Here is a 22,499-nt window from a genome sequence, read left to right on the forward strand (position 1 = left end):
GAAACATAACGCTTAACTTTTTAGTGTTCAGCGGTAAATGCCCCACGAATGCCTTTATATTAGCCAGTGCGAATGCGCATGCGCGGGCTTCTAACTAACTCTTTTTAGAACACCTATTATCGGCAAAAATGGAACTTCGACGGGTTTTTTTTTGTTACTGTAGATACAAATTTAGCGGTTTTGTAACGGAGTGTTAGTTGTCAGATCTCTTCTGAATGACTAAAGGTGAATCTGTCAGGCGATCCTATTGGCATGATTATGACAATAACATTGTTATCGTTTGAAAAAAGGAATGCATGAAGTAAACTGATATTTACGTAGTTCATCACTCGTCATTAGAACGTAATCTTGATTTTCTTTATTGCTTCTGTCCAAACGCCTTAAACGAGTAAAGATATGAACTGAATACCCAGGAAAGAAGACAAATGATTGGTTAAATTTCGACAAACAAAATATTGTTGAAATGTACGTGAAGTTAGCGGCCTAGCTGCGTGAAGTTGGCGGCCTAGCGGCGTGAAAATGGCGGCCTAGCGGCGTTACGTTAGCGGCCTGGTGGCCTAGTTGCGTGAAGTTGGCGGCCTAGCGGCCTATATTTTTTTCTATATTTCAAAACAATTGTTCATGCATTTTCTTGGAAAACAAAGTTCTTGGTCGACTTTTTGTAAAAAAAAATATAATCGCTTCAGATTGATATTTTGTGCATTTAAACAATTAATTTATCATCGTTTTAGAAGAAGACGCATACAAAAAATGCTCTGAATAGAAAATAATTTAAGGCCGCTATGTTAATGTATTAATGAAAAACATTGATTTATCATTGTTTTCCAAGAAGCTAGGCAGCAAAGCCGCCAACTTCACGCCGCTAGGCCGTCAGGCCGTTAGGCCACTTATTACAGTACACGCCGCTAGGCCGCTAGGCTGCTAAGCCGCTAGCTTCACGCCGCTAGGCAACTAACTTCAAGTACATAATATTGAATTGGTGCGGTATGTGGCCTTTGATTGACTTGCTATTGGTTTCATTGTGAGTTTACAGCTCGGTATTATTCATAATCACACAAGCTACATTTAAACCGATGACCATCATTTTGTTGTTATTATAATAATTTTAATCTACTACTACAACAACAACGCCAACAACAACTACAACTACTACTACTACTACTACTACTACTACTACTACTACTACTACTACTACTACTACTACTACTACTACTTCTGCTACTTCTACAACTACTTCTACTACTTCTACTACAACTACTACAAAAACTACTACAAAAACTTCTCCAAAAACAACAACTGCTATTGTTATTGCTGCTGCTGCTGTTGTTGTTGTTGTTGTTGTTGTTGTTGTTGCTGTTGTTGCTGTTGCGACTTCAGTATTCAATATGGTCAACACATGTCAAGTATGACATTGATTTTTTTTAAACCTGACAGAAGGTCTATGTTAGCGATGATGGTAAGATGCTAATAAGTCACAACCGTGCGTTACCATGACTATTTTAGCACCAATATGGATGCGTTTGTCTTGGTCAAAATGTTCGGAAAATACAAGACTGCCTCATAATTAGTTAGATTTATTAAATAACATTTTTGACATATATCTATTGTGAACATTGGATAAAATTTCACCCGGGATATGCAAGTAAATTATGTCATTACTTTTAAATAAAACAGTATACCGGTGTCTTACATAACGTTCCGATTTCAACCTCATTCCAGCATATTTGTAGAAGACGGCGTTATTCGACGTCCAAAAAAGGTTTAAAATCAAAGCATACCATAGCATGTTACTGTACTTTTCAGAAATCCAGATTCTGTCCTTAAATCAAAGTTGCCTCGACAAGTCACCTTTAGTTAGTTAGTGGTCATCTAAAGTAATTCAAAATGCCGTGGTGGAGTAAAGGCAAGGGGACCATTCACCCTGCAAAGGTACGAGTATCTAACGAAGAAGAAGGGGAAATAATAGTTTCGCGAAAGCACTGTAGTAATTACTAACAAAAAATTTTTTAACTCCTTTTACCATTTTACAGCATAGCATGGTTGAAAATATTAAATGCTTTTTCTTTTCTTTTAAAGATTGGTTTAAAATGATTTTTTGTCAAAAATAGGAACAAAACAAAAGTGAGCAAGAAATGTACTTGAGTAATTATAACCCAATTTTATAAGTTGAACACAAATGATTTCTTTTCTTTTAGCAATGACCTTATAAAGAAATAAAAAATATATGTGCATATATATACATTCCAAGTGGTTAACATAGTGTTGTCCGTTGAGTAAGAACTGACGAATGTCCGAAAACGTGTCGGAGCACTCTTAAGTTATAATATTATTTTAAAGTACAATATAATTGTACATATATATGCCCTTCTATAACAGGTCGGATTGCGGGAGTCCATGTCCAGCTCGTCGGCATCCCTGTCGTCTTCCCAGCTCAATGCCGCCATTATGAACATGTTGTCCCTCAACAACACCGGCAACAGATGCCAGAACGCATGCAGAGGTACGCCCCCATTTTCAAAGTGAAAAGTCTGCTACCATATAAAAAATACCGCTTTTTATATGTAAATGTGTCGTGGTCATTTCGATATTTAACATAGTGTTGTCTCTCTCACCAGACTGCAGTTAGAACTTTTTAGATAGCATTCATATACTTACATTTGCCTATAATCAGCTTATTTGTAAATGCAACTACTGTTTTAAGGCATGTATTCCAAAGTTATTCGCCTCAAGTTCAACTGTAAATAACACACAAATTCAATTGTATTTATTATTAAAGTACATCACACTTCCGCAGAAACATATTTCGCTTTAATTGGCTCATAGTTCGGCATAAAATCAAATATAAGTCATACCATTATTTTCAGTATTGTGTTTAAATACATAATTATATTTCTTAAAACTGTAGTACAACAGCGTAATAAAGCATGGTACTCTTCAAGTTAGAATTTTAATAAAGATTATGTAAATACAAGTCAAACAATGAAAACTATTTACTCTTTGATTATTATCATGATGATAATTTACTTGGACACTCTAGGAAAGAAATCCATAACTTCCGTTCTCACCCCACCCACCCTCTCTCACAGGTGACCCGATCACGACCGCAGGTCAGCGGAACCAGATGATCAAGATGTTGGCCATCATCCTCATCCCCGTCCTCATCTTGGTCGGCCTCACCGGGAACTCATTCGGAACCACTCTCAACAACTACCTTTACTCCAACTCCATCAGATCTACCCTACTCTTCAGGTGGGTTTATAACGCCCCCCCCCCCCCCGCCCCATTAATGAAGAGACATATTAATTTTTGCTCGATTTGTCTGTCCCTCCGTACTTCTGTCCGTCGCGATCGTCACATATCGTGTCAGCTCCATTATCTATTGAACCGCTTTAATGATTTTACAATAACTTGCCACAGATGTTCACCCTATTGAGACGATCTGCAGAGCAATATTACAACCAGCTCGGTTCAAGGTCACACTTAGAGATCAGATGTCATATTGCTATAATATTGCTATAGTTCATGTCCGCTCCATATCTCTTGAACCGCTTTAAGAATTTTAAAATAAAACCCCACAATTGAACACCCTATTGAGACGATATTGATATGCCCCAGCATATGTACGGTTGTGTTAGAAAATATGCACGTACCTTATTCTTTGTATAATATGTATTATTGTTGTTATCGGTCAATGGCAAATCACACAAGAAACTAGCAACGCCCCGACATTCCAGGCGCGCCAGCCTTGTTTGAATTTTGCCACCGCCGAGTGAGCAATCATTCCACAGGGATAAAAGTTATTACAAATGCTACACAAAGCTATCTACATTTATTTTATTCAGATTTCATTGCTCACAAACCTGATAAACTTGGGTAAAGACACAGAAAATCAGACGTGAATATCCTCGTGTTCATGTAGAGAAGATTGTTTATTTACTTTTTCAATAGTTCACGATCTATGACGACGCCATCTTGGATTGGCTGTCAGCCAATATTTTTGGGTCATTTGACCCAAATATATGGGTCGTTTTCGGTCGGGTCATTTTCGGTCGGGTCATATGACCATGATTTTCGGTCATTTGACCATGTGTGTATATAAGGCGGGGTTTTCCAGAATCGTGAGGAGACGCAACTTGGACATAGCTTGAAGCACATCCCGTACGATTCGCCCTCGGGCGTTTCGTCCATTTTGGCATTTGGTTTTGACATTTAACTGGAAATAGAAAACGATAACAAATGAAACGATTTTTATTATTTGTCTCCTTAATAAAATCCAAAAAGAATTATATAGGAAATTCGCGGAAAATTAATGTTTAAAGGACTTATAAAATTCAACACGATGATATAGCGTTTTCCTGTGTCTACCCAGCGATTGCATTCTGTACCTTTTCTTCTTTTGATGTTTAAATGATGATTTATTCCGCTGGTGTACTGTTTTCCAACGTTTATTAAACTTGTAAACATCGATTTGAGTTGTCTTCCCGGTGAACTAGTTTTTGACACGCAATGGTTAGACTACATACAATTTAACTGCCATTGAGAGGTTTCGCTACCAGTACCTGAGGGGCAGTCACGAGGGGAACACTTCAAATACTTGGTCACCCTAAAAGGGACAGTTGATAGCGTCGACGGACCACGGGGCTAGGTCGTAACAATATACAGAGCGTTTGTTACAACCAGCGCGGTTCAAGGTCAATACCACAATTTGAGGTCAAAGTTCATATGACTGTAAAATGATTACATTTGGTGTGCCACTTCTTATCTCTAGAACCGATTGAGGGATTTTGAGATAACTACCCACACTTATTGATTTCGAAAATCAAATGTCGTGGAACTGAATAAAGCAACGATAGGGGGATATATCTGTTTTTGATTAAACAACAACAACAACAACAACAACCGTCTGATTGTCATTGTTGTGCACTTCTAGAAGCTCTTAGTGTTTTGTTTCAGCCACATGTTAAAAAACTCTTTGCGCAATCGCACCAGCATCGTTACACACCACCGGTACCCCAAAGTGTCCTGTTCCATAACTATATTATATAAGTGCAATTTTAACAGAGCTTGGCGACTGTACTTTTGTAAATATTTTGGTAAAAATATTTTTTGGCAAAACATGTAAAAAGTCCCATTTTATCAGACTGATCATCGTAAAAGCGGCGAATGACAATCTTGTTTAGTTGATATAAAATGTCTTTATATGATAACTCTTTCCTTGGCCCTCCAGTTTGGACATGGCATACATGATCCGGGCCCTGCAGCGAGAGCGGGACGGCAGCGCCCTCTACTTGAGTTCCATCAGACCGGAGACCAAGGGATTTCTCCTTGAACGCTACCAGGTAACAACTTGATACACGTTTTCCAAATGTGTAAAAAGACAACATCAAAACACGGAAATATTAAAGTGATACTCTTATTCAAAATCAATACATACACATGTATAACAAAAATCAATTTTGACTGATAAACCTTTAACTACTTACTAAATAATGCATTTATGGAAAATATTAATTACTGATAACAAGATAGTAACCGTGTATTTAATAGCAGAGAGCTCAAAAATATTAAATGATTGGTGAATGCTAAAAGATTTACTGTGGTCTACTATAGTCTCATAAGGTAGAAATATCGTGTTTTGTGCTCATTTCTTTCAAATTGAACTCGGTATTCTTCATAAGAACTATTGTTTTAGACACTTATTCATTTTTGGAATTTTAAAACAATATTATTAATTGTGGTAAATATTATCTGGGAGTAAGTGTGCATCTTTAAAGGTTTTGGTAGTTTAATATCTTAAACAAATTTAGCAAATGCGTCTTCTTCAATGTGGGCTTCTTTAGCTATAATCATTGTCATTATTCATTGTCCTCTTTGATATTTATAATTTGTTATATTTGACAATTATCATTGTCCTTATTGGCAATACTCATTCTCCTATTTGGCAATTATCATCTCCTATTTGGTTTAAATCTTTCCCCTATTTGGTAATAATCATTGTCCTATCTGGCAGTCATTATTTTCCTCTCTGCCATTTATCATTTTCTTGGTTGGTAATAATCATTGTTCACGTTGGTAATATTCATTGTCCTCTTTGCGTATTTTCTGCACCCTTTCGTACCAATTAAAATAATAAAAAAACTGGTAGTTTTGATTTTTCTATCGCAGGACACGGACGAGGCTGTACAGACGCTCCCCTACTGGCCGTCCTCCCTTAGCAGCACGCGTTCAGAGTTCGATTCCAGTGAGACCTTTCTCAAGACTCTGAACAGACACAGGTTAGCGACGACATTCGTATGTCTGATATTCTTATGGCATTTAGGTTAGGGCAAACAACATGTGCTAAGTGCTCGACTTAAGTGAATTCTTCTTCAAGACTCTTAGCGTGCACCCAAAATTAACCATCAAGGTTTCTATGGTAATTGCTCATGGTCAATAGCGGTGCCCGAAATGACTTGAGAATGCTCTGAACAATGGATATGCGTGAATGTACAGATCAAAGCATTCAGTTTCGACCATAACTTCACTCGCATAACAGGGTAACATAAAAATGTTCTTTCTTGAGAACAAGATAGGTCTAACGGAACTTTTTGACAAAGTCATTGTCATATTTTAAAAACTGCATTAATGGTTTAAGTTGACCTTTGGTTTCAAAACATGAGCGATTCCCTTTAAAATAGCCCAGAATGAATGTTGCAAACCGTAACACAAATACTATTGCGCTCAATCGCAGGTACGAGCTGGACACGCTGCAGGTGACGTTCCACGACGAGCTAATGACGTACTCCGAGTGGATTGAGGTCTTCATCAAGTGGTTCTACAAGTCCATTACGGAGGCTAGGGCCGAAAAGGCGAGTATCGAGTTGTGTTTTAATATAATATGTCTCGATCAATATTGTTTTCAAAGATAATGGTGGTTAACGGTAACAGAGTCATAAAGCTTCATTTACAAATAGATACATATCACAAAATCAAAGATTAATTTTATTATTGCATGAAGTTTTCATCCGTTTGAGCGCTCTGATTTTGAAAATAAATAAAAGCAACTTCGACCAATACCGTCGTTTGGTCTTTAGGTGTTTTTCGATGTGTATTAAAATGTGCTGGGCGCTGTTATCAACGTTTAATACTGACAACTTAACAATTTGTCACCTACCATTTTTTTCTGAAAATAATTGTATTTCATGTAATAAGTCCTGTATTTATCAGCAATTCTTGTGCAAAAAATTGCTGAACCTACAGAGTAATTAATGTTGAAGTAATAATTTGTAACTGGAAAATGGTAACCCCTAGTGCTCTAGTGGTCTAGTTTTAACAAGTATTCGCCTCTCACTAAAATGGTTGCGGGTTGCATCCCCACCAGGAGTATTCTCGATATGCACACCAGTTCTGGTTTCTACTCAGGGAGTGATAAACTCGCAATGGAGCAATAAGAATATTTTGAACTAAAACATCTCACAGCGCATGATGCACTTTGATTAACACACTTACACATCCTTTATGCCAATAAAACATATTGAACGAATGGTACACGTGAAGGTTAAACATGCCTTGAAACATTTGACAAAGTGGTGCAGTTGTCTTTTAAATTGTTCTAACCTGATCTCAGTGGCATGTGTTCTAATGTTGATGGAATCTTTAGCTGTACAAAAAGAGAAAGCGCTAGATCAAAATGGTCAGCAACAGCAGTACAACATACATTCACATACACACAAGTACAGATGCTGAACTACAGAAATAGCACACATACTCAAGTACACATGTCGAATTACAGTAATAGCACACATACACAAGTAAACATGTCGAATTACAGTAATAGCACACATACACAAGTAAACATGTCAAATTACAGTAATAGCACACATACACAAGTAAACATGTCAAATTACAGTAATAGCACACATACACAAGTAAACATGTCAAATTACAGTAATAGCACACATACACAAGTACACATGTCAAATTACAGTAATAGCACACATACACAAGTACACATGTCAAATTACAGTAATAGCACACATACACAAGTAAACATGTCAAATTACAGTAATAGCACACATACACAAGTAAGCATGTCAAATTACAGTAATAGCACACACACACAAGTAAACATGTCAAATTACAGTAATAGCACACATACACAAGTAAACATGTCAAATTACAGTAATAGCACACATACACAAGTAAACATGTCAAATTACAGTAATAGCACACATAAACAAGTAAACATGTCAAATTACAGTAATAGCACACATACACAAGTAAACATGTCAAATTACAGTAATAGCACACATACACAAGTAAACATGTCAAATTACAGTAATAGCACACATACACAAGTACACATGTCAAATTACAGTAATAGCACACATACACAAGTACACATGTCAAATTACAGTAATAGCACACATACACAAGTAAGCATGTCAAATTACAGTAATAGCACACATACACAAGTAAGCATGTCAAATTACAGTAATAGCACACACACACAAGTAAACATGTCAAATTACAGTAATAGCACACACACACACACAAGTAAACATGTCAAATTACAGTAATAGCACACACACACACACAAGTAAACATGTCAAATTACAGTAATAGCACACATACACAAGTAAACATGTCAAATTACAGTTATAGCACACATACACAAGTAAACATGTCAAATTACAGTAATAGCACACATACACAAGTAAACATGTCAAATTACAGTAATAGCACACATACACAAGTAAACATGTCAAATTACAGTTATAGTAAACATGTCAAATTACAGTAATAGCACACACACACAAGTAAACATGTCAAATTACAGTAATAGCACACACACACAAGTAAACATGTCAAATTACAGTAATAGCACACACTCACAAGTAAACATGTCAAATTACAGTAATAGCACACATACACAAGTAAACATGTCAAATTACAGTAATAGCACACATACACAAGTACACATGCACAAGTATACATGTCAAATTACAGTAATAGCACACATACACAAGTAAACATGTCAAATTACAGTAATAGCACACATACACAAGTAAACATGTCAAATTACAGTTATAGTAAACATGTCAAATTACAGTAATAGCACACACACACAAGTAAACATGTCAAATTACAGTAATAGCACACACACACAAGTAAACATGTCAAATTACAGTAATAGCACACACTCACAAGTAAACATGTCAAATTACAGTAATAGCACACATACACAAGTAAACATGTCAAATTACAGTAATAGCACACATACACAAGTACACATGCACAAGTATACATGTCAAATTACAGTAATAGCACACATACACAAGTATACATACACAAGTAAACATGTCAAATTACAGTAATAGCACACATACACAAGTATACATACACAAGTAAACATGTCAAATTACAGTAATAGCACACATACACAAGTATACATGTCGAATTACAGTAATAGCACACATACACAAGTAAACATGTCAAATTACAGTAAAAGCACACATACACAAGTACACATGCACAAGTAAACATGTCAAATTACAGTAAAAGCACACATACACAAGTACACATGCACAAGTAAACATGTCAAATTACAGTAATAGCACACATACACAAGTGCACATGTCGAATTACAGTAATAGCACACATACACAAGTAAACATGTCAAATTACAGTAATAGCACACATACACAAGTAAACATGTCAACTTACAGTAAAAGCACACATACAAATGTACACAGGCAGATTCACAGAAATAGCACACATACTCATACAAAACTCCAATCAAAACATACGATTACACATTCAGAACTACATTAATAGCACTTATACACAAGAACACATGCAGAACTACAGTAATAAAACTCACCGACCCGCACAACTTCACATGTAGAACTACTGTAATAAAACTCACTGACCGACACAAGTCCACATGCAGAACTACAGTAATAAAACTCAACGACCCACCCAAGTCCACATTCAGAACTACAGTAATAAAACTCACCGACCCACACAAGTCCACATGCAGAGCTACAGTAATAAAACTCACCGACCCACACAAGTCCACATGCAGAACTACAGTAATAAAACTCACCGACCCACACAAGTACACATGCAGAACTACAGTAATAAAACTCACCGACCCACACAAGTACACATGCAGAACTACAGTAATAAAACTCACCGACCCACACAAGTCCACATGCAGAACTACAGTAATAAAACTCACCGACCCACACAAGTACACATGCAGAACTACAGTAATAAAACTCACCGACCCACACAAGTACACATGCAGAACTACAGTAATAAAACTCACCGACCCACACAACTACACATGCAGAACTACAGTAATAAAACTCACCGACCCACACAAGTACACATGCAGAACTACAGTAATAAAACTCACCGACCCACACAAGTCCACATGCAGAACTACAGTAATAAAACTCACCGACCCACACAAGTCCACATGCAGAACTACAGTAATAAAACTCACCGACCCACACAAGTACACATGCAGAACTACAGTAATAAAACTCACCGACCCACACAAGTACACATGCAGAACTACAGTACAAGCACACATACCAAACTGCACTGATAGCACTCAAACACAAGTACAAATACCGTTTTACAGGTTATACTATTGAGCTTTCATATAATTAGCAACTCTGTACTGCATTACCCAATATTAAACAACAAATATATATTTGCGCAGGTGTGGAAGGCGTTTGTGGCGTACCAGGAGCTGCTGGTAGCATCAGAGTACCTGGGACGGGAACGGGCCATGGGCGTCATCTTCTATACCCTCGGAGAGTTCCCCACCAGGGAGGAGTACCTCTACTTCGTGGAAAGTCAGGTACACCAGATGATACTAACTAAGTCACTATGATTTTATTTGAGATGATTTTGAGGTATTCCATGCTGTTTTTGTGAATGACAATACGGTTCCATGAACCTATAAATGACCATTGTCATTAACATAACGGCCAGTCTCTGTGCAAGGCAGTTATTCGAAACTGGAATAATTATCACGTGGAAATGAAGGTGTAACATAATGTCATTACGTAGCTATGGTTGTTTTCGGTGATCTTCAGGATACATCTAACGCCTCATTTGCGGCTGCGCGGCAATATTCCCAGATCGCCAAAGAGATATATGACGCGAAAATCAAGGACAACCCGGAGATCATGCAGACGATCAAAAACAAGCGCGCGGAGATCCGCTCGCGCAACACCGGAGCAGACGACAACACGGTCGGGTCCCTGGACGAGGCCAAGTACTGGTTTGAAAACATGACATATTTCCAGGTAAACATGACGGTAGATGTGTCGTCAAATGCTATAATTAATATGAACAGCTCAAATGGACTGAAACATATATGACCAGTTATTAGGCTGCAAAGCCACATTGCCATACATTATTAATAGCCCCTTTGACAATTTCCTTACAACTCCCAAGAAATGTGCCGAACATAGTCAGTAGAAATAAATATTCAGCAATCCGATTTGCTACCGTACAGGATATCATCAAAGAAGCCCAGGTGTCACTAGCCCTGACTATCGATGGACTGCTGGAGGCCCGGCAGAAGACGGACCTGACCAACATCATCATCATCTGCATCATCTTCTCAGCTGTGCTCATCTTGTGTCCCATCATCATCTACGCCGTCTACAGCCTCACAGTCGAGATCCAGAGGTGTTCTATCCACATCGCTGACAGGTAGGAGGATAGGATTTAGGACTTGTTAAATTTTTCTCTTATGGCAGATCTTCAATGAAAATGTCAGATTTTTAAGTATAACACGTGTAAAAGGTGCGCATGTCCACCTGTGACCGAAATAAAATCAAACAATGTAAACATCAATAATTTAACTGTTGTGTGTAATTGTAATTTGATAGGACTTTCTGTGACTCAGTGAATAAGAGAAGCTATAACAGATCCATTTTGTTTTGGGTAAGAGCCTTCATAGTATCTATGAACTGTGTGGTCAATGTTCAACAATACGCTATAAATATAGGTTATTTTTAAAATGAGTTGCTGAGCTTCAAACGGCGATGTTTGCTGACCTTTTACCGGCGGTAGTTGCTGAAGTGGTTGCTAAGCTAATATCGATGGTGATTGCTGAGCTAACACCGCCGGTTTTTCCTCAACTTACACTGGCTGTAGTTGCAGAGGTAATACCTTAGAGCGCTAATATTAGTTGATGCTGATATGCCTTTCCTTCTCCAGAACGAAGGCGCTATCAAAGGAGAAGAAACGGACGGACACGCTGCTGTATCAGATGTTGCCTAAGCAGGTTGCTGAGCAGCTGAAGCAGAACCAGGAAGTGACGACAGAGGAGTTTGTACACGCCACCATCATGTTCTCCGACATCGTGGGATTCACACAGATCTCCTCACGGAGCTCCCCACTACAGGTAGGTGGCGCGCCAACGCCAGTTAAGGGTAGTGGAAGGTGGCACGCCATCGTCAGTTACGGGTACGGGGACACGGACACGAACTTACATTTTTTTCTCTTGATTTACGAAAAAAATATTCCGAAAAGAGTACCTTTCCGATTTCGGTTTTTGCACAATATCAATTAATCTTACCCCTTAACTTTTCCTGATTCAAAACGTGTTGTATGAAAACGCTTAACATGCCGTTAATCAAGATGTTGTTTATCTTGTTTAATTGGTCAAATTAGAAACTACTTAATTGTAGGTGTTGGGATGGCAAACCATTTTAAATATTATGGCATTATGCCATACAAAATAATAGCAATCATTTCCTGAAACTTTTCTTTAATATGACTGTCGGCGCCACAGTGTTTGTTTCTGTGCCTCCGTACGTCAAATACTTGCTTATATCTATCCTTGCAGATCGTGGAGATGTTGAACATGATCTACTCGTGCCTAGACGACCGTATAGATTTGTACGACGTCTACAAGGTGGAGACTATCGGGGACGCCTATCTCGTTGTCTCTGGTAATTCACTTTCACGTGAAACTTGAGTGTGTTCTGCAATCAATCTAGTAAAAGAGTGGATAACCGGATAAAAACATTGAACATAGTTAGTCATGAAGCCGTGTTTAAAAGTTATGAGAAAAAATGAAAAAAAAATAAAAACAACAACAAATATGCTCTATTCATTTATGTTCTTGGTACAGAGTTGATTTAACATGTGTATTGTTGTCCCGTGTATTTTCTGTTTCGTCTTTGTCGTATTGCGATATTTGCGGGTCTTCAATTGCACGCTCGTCAATGGCATCTTGTTTATTGGAATAAAACATTTGAAATAAACATGGCCATACATAACAAGTCCAAGTCTTCCCCAGGTGTGCCCAACCCAAACGGGAAGCTGCATGCGTCCGAGATCGCCTCCCTGTCCATCGACATCCTGGAGCACGTGCACCGTATGGAGATTCCCCACATACCCGGAACATACGTCAAGCTTCGTATTGGATGCCACAGTGGTACGTAGATTTTTAATATAGAAGTATTAGAAACTGTAATTCTTTATTTAGCCTGACCAGACAGTCACCTGTCCATGCATGTGGTTTTGAAAAACATATGGGTACTGAATAACAACATTACGTACACATTATAACATAATGGTATTTAATAAGGTGGCATTTTTTAGTTAGGTTTACTTATACATAAATAAAACTATGAATCACTTTTAAGGACAGTTAGGAGGTAATAAAAATGAGAAAATATAGCGAAATAACAAAAATTAGCAAGCAGAAAAACAAAGGATTTTGACGATGAAAACAAAACAAAACAAGAATGACTCGTTCGGACTTATAATGTAGAGGTTTGACTACAGGTAGAATTTATTCTCGTGCTGTCCCATTTCATCATTTGTCACTGAAATTTCTTATTCTATATTGTGTCTCATTCTCACATTGTTTTATAAAGGATGAGATTCGGTACTGCTTTTTCTATATTTTGAACAGTAACTTTACCTAAAACTGCCAAATTTCTGTGTTCTCATTACTTCGCACGGTTTTTGAAATGATTGTAGCTTTGGTAAGACATTTAGTTTTAAGTTTTTAACATATCTACGTTGCTATTCGAAACACTGTTCCTAAGGTTTCGGCGTTTCCAGATGTTCAATGGAAATGAAGTCCATCGCAGTGTGTTAAAGGAGTGTTGTTAAAGTTTCCCTCTCTGAGAACAATGGATTTAGATAAAATGCGATTTCTGCTTAGAATTTTAGAAACATTCGTATGTGTTTAGACAAGATATATAATTGCTCCCATTGTCTGATAATGTACATATTTGCGTCATTTGCAAGCAGTGTTCTTTGGTTCATTTCTTTGGCATTGGTATTAAGTCACTTGATATCAGAATTACGGTCAATAGTATTGGCAAGTTTTTATTCATAAAACAAAACAAAAAAGAAGACAATGGGAAACCTTGATGTACTCCTCGTCGGATATTTTTGGCGAATCAAGGTGGCCATTGTTTTGTATTAAGCTTGATACCTCTCTTTGGAATGTTGTTACCCATCGAATAATAGTTGGACCGAAATTCCGAAGTTTCAAGAACTGGATCATGCAAGTTCATGATTAACACTATCGAAGGCTTTTTGAAATTAGCCAAATCTAGCAGACCATTTTGTTTAAGAAATAAATAACTTCCTCAATAAGTATGATAATTTCTCAAATATACCTCCTATTAAAAAATAAATAATTAGTCAATATGATTTTAGGGAGAACATTTTTAAGTCTGATTGCAATGTTTGTTTTCATTGGCCTCCGTGGCTATGTTGTATTAAATCGACATTTGATAACCTAGTAGATCTCTAATTTGCTAGAGTTTCAACGTAATTTCGATGGTTTGGCAACAACGATATTACGCCTTGTCTGTTTACATCAGTGGGATTTCCTTTTTGAAATGAAAAGTGCATGTCTTTACATCATCTTCTTTTAATATTGGCCAAAAGCGCTTGAAGAATTCTGCTGTAAATCCATCTGAACCAAGGCTTATTTATAATTCATACATTTAAAGCTTTCTCGCATTCAAATCCGTTTAAATTCCTTTACATGTGTGTTTTCCTTCATTCTTTAGACATTCTGTAATTGGAACGTTGAAAGTCAATATTCTGGTAGTCGTTTCGCAACAAGGAAAACTTAAATAGTGATGTTGTTATTTTAAAATATCACTTGTGTAAGTAAAAAATTTAGTACCGATTTTAGTATCTTCCAATTTTTTATTTTCTCTCATGTATTCATTTGTTAAATGTTTAATACTATAGATATCGGTGTTACTTTAAAGCTCGTTTTGAAGATGATATAATGATACGATTTTATTCAATTTCATCCATATCCATTTCTTTTTTCCTCTTCGTTGCATATTTAATTCTTGTTTTAATTGAGTTCTTCCCAGAACGTGCCATGCAGGGTTGCAAGCGTTATTATCTGTACCAGTGAATTAAATTGTAGATAGTTATGATTCAACAAAACTGTCTCCGTTAATAATCTATCATTAAATGTAAAATAGCCTTTGTAGATGAATACCTCATAAACTGTGTTTTTGTTGGATTAAGTTCTTGTCACATATCGTGGATGTTGAAGGTCACTAATATAGTATTTATTTTACCTGTAGCTTTTTATGTAAATTAATGTAATCGTTTACTTTATCTAACTGTTTGTCAATAATAGGTTTGATGTCACCATTAATGATAACATTTGTATTAATACCAGCCCAAACGTTATATCATACATAATCGTAACCTTAAAGATTCAGTAGTTTTTGTGTTATTGTTGTTGTTTTTCAGAAATACACTTGTCTAGTTTAGACATTACATACACGTTGCATTTTACAGCCTTACATAATGATACGATGGCACATAAAAAGCAATACAAAGGGGAAAAAAACAAGAAGAAAAAACATTCCAAAAACGTATTAGTGTATACAGCATTGACCGTTTATTTCATTAAGCATTTTGTTTAACGGTAAAATAAAAACAAGGGCAAATCATTATTCAATAAACAGTAAACAAAATGCCTTCTATACTATTGTAAATAATGTTAAATATACTGTCAATTGGTTTACATAGTCAACCTATATACTTCCATGATTTTAGACTTATGAAGATAAACAGTGATCAGAAATCAGAAATTTGAAAAACAAACTATTTAAATAAAATTTGTTTTTATTTAAATAGCATTCTTATGTATAAGTATTTGTAATAATATCCAGTGTACACATTTAATTATGTGCGTTCTATGGTTTCCTATAAAACAACTAAACCCGTAGTCTCTCTCGACAAGGTTCCGTGGTAGCTGGTGTGGTGGGAACCAAGATGCCGCACTACTGTGTGTTCGGGGAGGCCGTCAACGTCGCCTCCAAAATGGAGGCACTCGGCAAACGTACGTACCTGGAATATTCATGTGATACTGAATATACACCTGTATGTGTGCATAAAAATGAGCATTATTTATCAATTCATTTACCATTTGTTTTCTTTTTAACGAAACATAATGTTCGTCTGTTAGCCTTTTGGCTAGCCCTCGGACATCTTTCTATTCTTAGTAGTTATGCCAGAGCACTGCTGTTAAAAATTACAGTTTGACTTTTGTGTAATATCAAGTGTCAAAACAGGCAGCGCAATTTGGTTGCAAAGATTGCTATGTTGTAATCGGCATTTCTACAGTGTTTTGAGCCATACCATTCGCCATGTTATACCTAAATATATCAGAAGCTTCTGTACATTTCTTGTCAAAATCAGTGTTACTCAATGGCTCAAGTGATGTTCTAACTAATCCACTGCATCATGCTGCACTAAAAATGACATATTCGAATAAAAACACACCATTTATATCAAAAGGCAGAGACAGTTTAAAATTTAAATGTATGACATTTTGTTAGGTTTAAAAGGATACTTTAATTGCGGTAGTCAGCTGAGAAATTCAAAATTAGTGAACAATCAAGTACAGGCATAGATTAGTTAAGTTTTCTACTGTCTTGTTTTAATCAACTTGAGAAGTGTTATTAGATTATAAAATCTTATGATATATGCTGTAAGGTCCGTGATGCAGTTTCTTATTTTAATCAAGCAACCAATTCACCATGAGTAACAACATATTGTTTATGAGAGTCGGTGACGCTGTAGTGTCCGTGCCGCTAAAGTGTCCGTGACTCAGCCTTCAATTTTTGCTATTATTTCTACCGATTTTCTTCGACTTGTACTTTAACTACCATGGTATGAAACGTATAAGCCCCATTTATGTATTACACAGTAGGATTGAAAAGCCCGGTACATTTAACCAATTGTATGACTATAATCCTTGTGTATTTATCTCTTATAAGTCTGATATGCTCCATGTATATATCCCATGGTATGATTTCAGCGAGTAAGATCCACCTGAGCGACACGACAGCCAACATCCTTTTAGAGCTAGGAGGGTTCGTCGTCCAGGAGCGGGGAAACTTTGCAGAAAATGTAAGTAAAGCAATGTTCCACTGTGAGGTCCGTCTGAAGTGCTATGCTGTGTGTATAGCTGTGAGGGCAGTTAAATCCGTATTTTTCACATTTTTCTGCTTTTGAACCCAGGCTTATCGGTGCTTCATTTCTTGAAAATAAGTTCTTACCACCCACACAGGTTGACCACGACCTGATGATGGCGTTCAAGGGGAAAGTTCGCACGTACTGGCTGGTGAGCAAAGAGGGATTCGCTCCGCTTGACTTGGATTACTCGACGCACGAGGCAGCGGAGACGGACGTTACCATCAGGCCAATGTATGTAGGCGTGGCTAGGGAAACATGTATACTGCCAAGTGTTTCATGCTAGTGTCTTTCGACACTACATTACCAACAAATGTTATTTTAATTGTTTATTGTTCAAAGATGAAAAATTGCAATGTTGAGTTGGTCAGGCCTAGATTTGTTTGTGTAACCACCTAATGAAGTCAAATATTCGCGATAATGTGTTATATAAAATACAAACAAATATTTATTGGGGACTCTCGTTGTTACTTTGCAATTATAATATATCTTATCACCGATTAGAAAGTAGTTTTTGCATCATAAATCAACTATCAAATATTGATATATTTCTCTCACTTGTTCGCTTCTCCACTTTCAGCCCGGTCGACACATCTCTCACGGACCTGAAGGAGGAGGTCGATACCCTGATAATAGCGTGACACGTGACTACATTCCACGCGTACAAAATGCTCTGTAGATCAGTTTTCAGTTGACTTAAAACTCTTTTTTTACTTTTTTTGAAATGCTTAGCGGAGTGTGTTTCTGCAATACCCGACATGTAAACACTAATTGGATGCTTAACTTAAAATAATTACATGTATATCACCTTTTATGATACAGCCCCCACAATTGTTCTTTCCGGGCATAATTCCACGACAAAGGTGGTACTTATTTACGAACAAGATAAATGATTGTAATGGAAAAACATTAACATCACTCATTAAATGTGTATAGAATTTATAGGAAATGTTTACCAATTTATAGTGTTATGTTACTCACAATATTGAGTACACACTGAATTTATTGAATATAAGGACACATCACCTGGAGCAGCATATAGTATTATTTTTCTATCACAGATCAAGAAAGATTTAATTAAGTGAGTTTATGAATTTACGCCTAATACTGGTATTACAGATTGCTTATAGATTGTTCATGCAAATGTAAAAGCTGTTTACCAAAAGTTTACATTTTTAGGCGTCTGTGGGCTTCTTTTGTCGTTTGAATACAAATTATTTCAAATAAGTATTTATTTTATAACATGCTTATACATCTATGCATATAGTGTCTGTTATTGTGATATGCGCAGAGTGTGGTGTTCGCTATAAAAAGTTGTCGTCAAAATACTTGTTTGTTGTTCCATCCTATGAGGTTAGAGTTTTTGCTGCATTATGGCCTTATCCCGCCCAATCCCCACTGTAGTTTAAAGAAACCTTTAGATGCCCGGGGTTATTTACCCTCATTGTTGAGATAACAAATTGCTTGCCACCCAAAGCGAGACTTAACTTAGAGGCGATAGGAAAGAAGGGGAATTCCCGGAGAAATTTCTGTGCGCGTCACATTGGTCCGGCTGTAATCTTTCACCAACAAGGGAGGTTCCCTTATATACAAGACGACTTAAAAGCAAATATTTCTTAAATAAGTAGTAAGTCTGGCCCTTATTACTGTACCAACGGATGTTTCGCCATTGTAACACGTATGCTTACAAACACCAACCAATGTAGTGAATGTATGCTGTCATAGAATGAAACTGCTTCATAAGCTGATAAGACCTTGTAATTAGGTTATGATCTTTACATATGCGTTATAAGGTGTGACGCTGATAAGACATTGTAATTAGGTTATGATCTTTACAAATACGTTATAAGCTGTGTTACTGATAAGACCTTGTAATTAGGTCATGATCTTTACAAACACGTTATAAGGTGTTTCGCTCATAACACCATGTAATAAGGTCATGATTTACAAACACGTTATAAGGTGTGTCGCTGATAAGACCTTGTAATTAGGTCATGATCTTTACAAACACGTTATAAGGTGTTTCGCTCATAACACCATGCAATTAGGTCATGATTTACAAACACGTTATAAGGTGTGTCGCTGATAAGACCTTGTAATTAGGTCATGATCTTAACAAACACGTTATAAGGTGTTTCGCTCATAATACCATGTAATTAGGTCATGATTAACAAACACGTTATAAGGTGAGACAATGTTAAGACCTTGTAATTAGGTCATGATCTTTACAAAAACGTTAAAAGGTGTGTCGCTGATAAGAACTTGTAATTTGGTCATGATCTTTACAAATACGTTATAAGGTGTGTCGCTTATAATACCTTGTAATTAGGTCATGATCTTTACAAAAACGTTATAAGGTGTGTCGCTGATAAGACCTTGTAATTAGGTCATGATCTTAACAAACACGTTATAAGGTGTGTCGCTGATAAGACCTTGTAATTAGGTCATGATTTTTACAAAAACGTTATAAGGTGTGTCAATGATTAAACATTGTAATTAGGTCAAGATCTTTACAAATACGTTATAAGGTGTGTCGCTGATAAGACCTTGTAATTAGGTCATGGTCTTAAAAAACGTTATAAGGTGGGTCGCTGATATAACCTTGTAATTAGGTCATGCTCTTTACAAATACGTTAAAAGGTGTGTCGCTGATAAGACCTTGTAATTAGGTCATGATCTTTACAAATACGTCATAAGGTGTGTCGCTTATAATACCTTGTAATTAGGTCATGATCTTTACAAATACGTTATGAGGTGTGTCGCTGATAAGACCTTGTAATTAGGTCATGATCTTTCCAAATACGTTATAAAGTGTGTCGCTGATAAGACCTTGTAGTTAGGTCATGATCTTTACAAAAACTTGTAGTTAGGTCATGATCTTTACAAACACGTTATAAGGTGTGTCAACGATTAGACATTGTTATTAGGTCAAGATCTTTACAAATACGTTATAAGGTGTGTCGCTGATAAGACCTTGTAATTAGGTCATGGTCTTAAAAAACGTTATAAGGTGGGTCGCTGATATAACCTTGTAATTAGGTCATGCTCTTTACAAATACGTTAAAAGGTGTGTCGCTGATAAGACCTTGTAATTAGGTCATGATCTTTACAAGTACGTTATAAGGTGTGACGCTTATAATACCTTGTAATTAGGTCATGATCTTTACAAAAACGTTATAGGGTGTGTCGCTGATAAGACCTTGTAGTTAGGTCATGATCTTTCCAAATACGTTATAAGGTGTGTCGCTGATAAGACCTTGTAATTAGGTCATGCTCTTTAGTTAATAGGCAAAATGTGTGTCACAGTGTCATTATCTAAGACCGAAAATAAATTATTGAATATCTTTCCAGGATATGCTAGAAGAGCAAAATTGAGTGAAATAAGTATATGTATCTCAGTGTTTGCTAGTGCAGGATTTCGTTATATGGGCAAATGCGACATAGTTCGCGGTGTGCTGTGTAAACTTCATGTCAAATTTTGGCAGAGGCATGCCATTGCTCTCAGTGAGCATTTTCGTTTGGGCCTTGACAGCGCGAATTTTTTTATGATGACAGTGTATAAATCGGATGAAAGTCTCTTCGCAGTAACTAGGACTAACTTGTTTATCAAAATAAGACATGTGTCAATGATAGTGTGTATTATTTAGTTTGCATGGAGATGAAATATTTGAAGTCAATTTGTTTTTTATACTAAACAAATATTTATGTTTATTTTCATGTGATGCCGTAAAGAAAATTGCCGATTGATGAGAGCATAAATTTAACCAAAATTTAAGAACATGCAGTAGCTAACCATCTTAATATTGCGAAGACGGAACAGACCTGTACAAATCAGATAGTATGCAAATATGCACATGCTGATGTGTGATACATATCAATATCACTTTACATAATTCACATTCGTCAACGGGATGACAACTCCTACCTTACGATAAATGGAAATTCCCGTGCAATCCGTTTGGAAATTTTAGCAATAATTGCAGTCCTAAAACCTTCCCAGATCATATTCTTCCCAACTGGAAAAAATAAGATCCTATTCTGCACAACTGGAAAAATAAGACCTCATTTGTCACACATTTCGAACATATATGTCACAGCTCCTGAGAAATTTGTGATCGAAGCCGGTTTTTTATGTGCCATGAAATCACATTCGTCACTGGTCAGAAACTGCATGAATATTTAAACAAAAAAGTACTATTTATTTACATCTGAGTCTCATATACCGCACTTTGCTATTGTCAGTGTTGCAGATATAATTTGTTGATATACATGTATGAGTATATATTCTAGTTATAAAGAATCTTTGATTATGTTGGTGCTGTTTGCGTTTCTGTTAGTTCTAGGAGAGGACAACGTAGTTGTTTGCTTGTTCGATTGTTATTATATGCGTCGTTGTGTTAGGTTTATAGTCTATAAATATAGTGAATCCCGGACCTCTACCTCTGAGTTTGTTTTTGCTTAAAGTTAAGATGTGGAATGTAAGAATTATTGTTATTGTTTTAGTTGGTGTTGGAGATATATGTGCTGTTGTAGGCTCAGTACTTCCGTATTGCATACATTTTGAAATATTAACTGTTACACAGTGACAAATGATTGGTTACAAACGGCCTCCATACGGTACCGCCATTGCGGAAAGATACCAAAGCCTGTTGGTGAGGGCTATGAAGGAATCGTCTTGTCCCTTTCGTCTGTCCGTCCGTCCGTCCGTCCGTCCGTCCGTCCTGGAACATTGGGACTAGTCTACTGCTCCATGACTCCATATGTTTTTGAAGTATTGACTTCAAACTTCATACACATATTGGCTGTGTTGAGGAGAAGTGCTATGCATAAGAAACATTGTTTTGTGTATATTATTTTGAGAGTGATTGCCCTTTGATTGTTATAGACTGATTTGTTTTACTTCTCGCCATAACTCCGTAAGTTTTTGAGGTATCGTATGGTATTTTCAGAGCTTTTGCCCTTTGACTATTTTTATACATTTGTGCTTATTGTCTTTCTGTTACCAT

General features: G+C 36.6%; 1 protein-coding gene across 1 annotated transcript; it reads left to right on the forward strand.

Annotated features, from left to right (window-relative positions):
- Positions 1-1,884: 1,884 nt before the first annotated feature.
- Positions 1,885-18,458, forward strand: LOC128218590 (uncharacterized). The gene is made up of 16 exons (XM_052926295.1): positions 1,885-1,929; positions 2,377-2,500; positions 3,087-3,249; positions 5,228-5,339; positions 6,166-6,275; positions 6,731-6,848; positions 10,715-10,855; positions 11,094-11,306; positions 11,519-11,718; positions 12,229-12,415; positions 12,860-12,965; positions 13,316-13,453; positions 16,259-16,357; positions 17,339-17,430; positions 17,591-17,727; positions 18,074-18,458. The coding sequence occupies exons 1-16, from the start codon at positions 1,885-1,887 to the stop codon at positions 18,132-18,134; spliced, it is 2,046 nt and encodes a 681-aa protein (XP_052782255.1). The 3' UTR covers positions 18,135-18,458.
- Positions 18,459-22,499: the final 4,041 nt, after the last annotated feature.

Source organism: Mya arenaria, chromosome 14, assembly GCF_026914265.1.
Source record: "Mya arenaria isolate MELC-2E11 chromosome 14, ASM2691426v1".
Taxonomy (NCBI): domain Eukaryota; kingdom Metazoa; phylum Mollusca; class Bivalvia; order Myida; family Myidae; genus Mya; species Mya arenaria.

Bases quoted from the DNA above. Each gene is read 5' to 3' on its own strand.
- LOC128218590 (XM_052926295.1), top strand. From the start codon at position 1,885: ATGCCGTGGTGGAGTAAAGGCAAGGGGACCATTCACCCTGCAAAG. The intron at 5,340-6,165 runs GTAACAACTTGA...TTTCTATCGCAG, and splicing joins TTCTCCTTGAACGCTACCAG to GACACGGACGAGGCTGTACA. The intron at 17,431-17,590 runs GTAAGTAAAGCA...CCACCCACACAG, and splicing joins GGGGAAACTTTGCAGAAAAT to GTTGACCACGACCTGATGAT.